This window comes from Protomyctophum parallelum (genome assembly GCF_964188405.1).
Source record: "Protomyctophum parallelum genome assembly, chromosome: 9".
NCBI classification, from domain to species: Eukaryota; Metazoa; Chordata; class Actinopteri; order Myctophiformes; family Myctophidae; genus Protomyctophum; species Protomyctophum parallelum.
This window is the reverse complement of record NC_139706.1, coordinates 7058438-7063440: the sequence shown is the minus strand read 5'-3', so window position 1 is coordinate 7063440 and position 5003 is coordinate 7058438. Positions and strand designations below refer to the sequence as shown.

The window sequence follows — 5003 nt, the reverse complement described above, 5'->3', positions numbered from 1 at the left end:
TGTATAAACGGCAACAGCGTACAGTCAAACACTCAGTCCAAAAGGGATAGCACGAAAAAAAAAGTCCTTGCTATCTTGTTTCCATTTAGGCCCTATGCCTCGTACAAGTTTAGTTTACAAAGCCTTAAAGGAGAATTCCATGCTAGAAGGCTTTCTTACCTTTTATTTGTAGTTGTTACGTCCCCACCAAAGAGGTCCAGGTGCTATTTTGTGCAAAAGCGCATTATTGGCTATTTCCCCTACCATAAGCCCTCAATGAATTGAATTGAATTGAATTGCATTGAACTGAATGGGGCATTGGGGTGTTGTGCTAATTCGGTTATTTCCGTCGCTCAAAAAATGTTGCACTTCATAATGTAAATGGTATCCCAAGCGGCACACTTTACTACTTATTTTGATGGAAATAAGCGAAATAGCACAACAACCCAACCCCCCATTGAGGGCTTATATTAGGGGAAATAGCCAATAATGCACTCTTGCACAAAATAACACCTGGACCTCTTTGGTGGGGACGTAACAACTACAAATAAAGGTAAGAAAGCCATCTAGCATGGAATTCTCCTTTAAAGCCGAACAGAGTAAGCAATTTAGATGTATATGTTCCAGTGGCCGATGCCAAAGCAAGTACATTTTGGCCTTAACACCCTTTCTGTTTCACCCCCCTCCCTCTCCATCTCTGTCTGTGTTCTATCAATCTCTCCTTTGATCTCTTCACATCCTCTGTGCGTCGGCTCGGTGTCAAATAATTGGGCTGAATGTTGTCAAAGGAACAATACTCCCAGAGCGTTTGAGTATACAACGAATGCTGTCAGATGTTTAACCAATCTGAACGGGAACCCCTTTTGGTGTTTTAAGCATTTTGCTATACTTTAGCTATTGAAAAATAGCAGATATACAAGCTCCTGGGGGGTTTTATGTGGTTAATATGTGTTTTTAGATATTTTTGTATTTCAAAGTGGCTGCGATGTCAACAGACACTGGTCTCACTTCTTTCCTGGACAGGACTACATGTTGTGTTAGTAAGACAGCCCTCCCCTTCTCCACAAGGTGGGGTGAGTGCAGCAAAGCATTATGGTCAATGTAGTAATCCAGCAGTGAGTCCATGCAGTGTCCATGACATCACAGACACTTTGAAATATCTAAAAACCAAAAACACATATTACCCACATAAAAACCCCCCGGGAAAGTGTTTCTTGTCTCCCAAACATAATTAAAGTAAGATATGGTTGCAAAAGGGGTGAAGTGGCCCTTTAACACCTCATCTACACGGGCAAGGAGTGAGTGTTCCGACGGCGATATCGTGCGAAAAACTGTCCTGATTGACATGGAGCGTCAGTCATTGGGTTGTGACGTATAGCCTGAACCAATCAAATAACCAATAACTAGTAGCGTGTAGATCTCAACCAATAAAGGTGTTTGGAGGTGGCGAAACCTCACTCAGATAGAGACTCAGATAGAGTCCCGCCCCCTTTCTTTTTTTTTACTCAATTTTTATCCCACGATTTTGTAACCCAGTTTTCTTTTTCACCCAGTGCCAATTATCGAATGTAATCCTGGGCGCTACACTTCCTCTGCCAACCTGGGGGGACAGCGGACTGACCTCATGCCTCCTTCTATGCATGAGGAGTCCAAGCTGCTTCTTTTCACCTGACAGAGGGGAATTTCCCCGGCCGGACGTAGCGCGTGGAAGGGACACGTTATTCCGACCAGTTCCTTTCCCCTCCATCAGGCGCCCCGGCTGGCCAGGGGGAGGTAGTTTTAGAGACCAGGATTACGGCATGTTTTTGTGAGTGTATCTACCGCCCCCTTTCATGACGACACCAGGGAATGGCCCAGGAAATGAATCCCAATGCATTTTTCCCATAGACATTTCAAAACGTATTTATTTAAAGACCTTATAAGCGTCGTACGAAGCCAACTCGAGTCGTGACAAATCATGACAACACACACAATATTTTGGACCAAACAAATAATTACAAAGAACAAAGAAAACTACTCTCTAATTCTTTGTTTAGCCTAAAACATTGTGTTTATTGTTATGATTTGTCACGACAAGAGTTGGCTTTGTCTGCGGCATAAATGTCTTTAAATAAATACTTTCTGAAAAGTCTATGAGGAAAATGAACGGGGATTTCTTTTCCGGGTCTCTCGAGGGGTGGAAGACGTCATTGTCGCTCGCGGTAAGCCAGGACAGTGTCGTTGAAAAAACATGTACCGGTATTCCAATGAGTTTTAATCGTTGGCTCGTTCGCATCGCTGGCAGTGTGGGTGTAAGGTGTGTCTTGTAGTCGCATATTTTAGAAGAGGGACTGTCTGTCTGTCTGAATTTCTACATGCTGTAGTAGATTTAATATTTTGAAAAACGAATTGAAGAAAGAAAATTTCAGAAATTTCCAGTCCATTATTTGTATTCAAGGTGGCTATTTCTTAAAATCGATTAAATCGATTAGTTTGATTAACTGTCCCGACCCTAGTACACATGCATATTGATTTTAAAAATATATGTCTCTTGACAACCCTCTGTCTCTCTCTGTCTCTGTCTCTCTCTCTGTCTCTGTCTGTCTCTGTCTCTGTCTCTGTCTCTGTCTCTGTCTCTGTCTCTGTCTCTCTCTGTCTCTGTCTCTGTCTCTGTCTCTCTCTCTCTCTCTCTCTCTCTGTTCAGGCGATGAAGAAGATCAACAAGGCGTGTGTGAAGTACCCCGAGTGGAAACATAGACACAACCCGGGCCTGAAGCCGTGGCTCTACCCGGAACAGACTACACTACCCAGCATCCCCCTCTCCGAGCTCAGCATCCAGCACGCAGACAGCCTGGAGAACATCGACGAGAGCTGCCTGGCAGAGAGCCAGGAGAGAGAGCGAGAGAGAGACAGCGAATGAGAGCACGCACCACCCCCACCCCCACCCCCCACACACACACACACACACACACACACACACACACCAAGAGCCAGGACAGAGAGAGAGAGCGACTAGAGCACACACACACACACCAAGAGCCAGGACAGAGAGAGAGAGTGACTAGAGCACACGCACACACACACACACACACACACACACACACACACACACACACACACACACACACACACACACACACAGGGATTAGTACACACCTGTAGATATAATGGAGCATACATCTGTATTTGCACATGATATGCATATAGCGCTGGGCATTTAACTGAAAACCGACGTAATCTGGCTCATGTAGGTTAATTGAATAAATGGTAAATGGTGCATTTGTATAGAGCTTTTTATCCAAAGCGCTTTCTATTGTGCATTACATTCACCCATTCACACACACATTCACACCTTTACATAGATTGTGCATTATATTCACCCATTCACACACATTCATACACCTTTACATAGATTGTGCATTACATTCACCCATTCACACACACATCCACACCTTTACATAGATTGTGCATTACATTCACCCATTCACACACACATCCACACCTTTACATAGATTGTTCATTACATTCACCCATTCACACACACATCCACACCTTTACATAGATTGTTCATTACATTCACATACACATTCATACACCTTTACATATATTGTGCATTACATTCACCCATTCACACACACATTCACACCTTTACATAGATTGTGCATTACATTCACCCATTCACACACACACATCCACACCTTTACATAGATTGTGCATTACATTCACACATACACATTCAAGGCATCAACCTGCACACCGTGGATCAATTGGGGAGGGGTTCAGCGTCTTGCTCAAGGACACTTCCACACTAACTCTAAGGCTGAGGCTAACCCCTGATCCACCGCCGCCCCGATCGAGCAATCAAGAAAAACTTAATTAATGTAAACAATCGTTGATATACAGGCTACATGCTTATAGATCTGTTGTATGTTATCAGTAATCGAGACAACTGTTTGAAATAGTTTTGCAGCACTAATATATATATATATATATATATATATAAATATATCAAGACAGAGAGTAGAATATTTCTGCCGCCTGAAACATTTCCAGGCGCCACCGTCCCTGGCACCGATTTATTTTCGGACGGCGGTCCTCAGCCAAATACCTTGTAAGTGAAGTTAAATACATTAACTTGACATGAAAACACGTGTGAACCACACTGCTCTTCCAGTGTGATGTAGTAGTAGGAGGTGAACTGAACTGAAGCAGATTTGACGGTGAATGCTCACCCATTTAGCAGCTTTAGGTCATTAGCAGTCTGGAAACTGACGGTAAAAAAAACCAAAACAAGGTTAATCCTGCTGTTGTTGTTGTTGTTGTTATATCCAGGGCCAGGCGAGGACACTGGCTAGCTCTAGCATCTCTGCAAACAATAAGGTTCCTCCTCCTCCACTCACGCTGCAGCGGAGAGGAATTTGGATGCCGACCGATCCTGGCCAGCAGAATGTAATTAATTTTAACCGTAGGCCTACACACACACACACACACACACACACACTCACTCAAAGGTTACTTTATTATGTATAGCTTTGATGTTCAGCTGGACCGGCGCTGCCTACTGGTTCATATGCGTATGTGTCCCTGTCGGGTGGAAACCCTCAAAAAACTGTTACTGTTTGAGATTAAAATTCAAAAGTGTCAGAAGTAGCAGATTCGAGCCAAGGCTCGAAACATCGTCAATAAATATACCTTTTGAATACCGACAAAGGCCTGCACCTTGAAGTTCATGGAATGCATTGGATGACGTTGCTCCAAATGTGCATAGCCTAGGTGGCTATTCAGACCGATGCGTAATCCGCAGACTTTGTCACAAGAAGAAGACGAGTGTTCTGGAAAACCCTGGACCTTAAGCTATTTATACATACACACGCGCACCACACACACACACACACGCACGACATACACACACACGTCATGTCATTGTCTCCCTGTCCTTGTTCTGTCGGCCATTGATTATGTGTCTGTCTGGATTACACTGCTCCTTTGTTAGCACATAATAATTTACATATGTGGGTGTGCAAACGGTCGGTAGCTGGGACACG

General features: G+C 43.7%; 1 protein-coding gene and 1 long non-coding RNA gene across 2 annotated transcripts in view; one reads left to right on the top strand and one right to left on the bottom strand.

Moving 5' to 3' along the window:
• The window catches only part of stard10 (StAR related lipid transfer domain containing 10), a 22751-nt gene extending 19821 nt beyond the window's left edge, over positions 1-2930 (top strand). The window contains exon 6 of the mRNA XM_083773653.1: positions 2663-2930. Coding sequence (XP_083629779.1) covers positions 2663-2878 — 216 coding nt within the window. The 3' untranslated portion in view covers positions 2879-2930. The remainder of the gene's footprint in view (positions 1-2662) is intronic.
• The window catches only part of LOC310864853, a 26455-nt gene extending 22675 nt beyond the window's left edge, over positions 1-3780 (bottom strand). Inside the window, exons 1-2 of the long non-coding RNA XR_014569767.1 lie at positions 3511-3780; positions 3049-3310 (exon numbers count right to left, since the gene is read on the bottom strand). This is a non-coding gene — a long non-coding RNA (uncharacterized lncRNA). The remainder of the gene's footprint in view (positions 1-3048; positions 3311-3510) is intronic.
• Positions 3781-5003: the final 1223 nt, after the last annotated feature.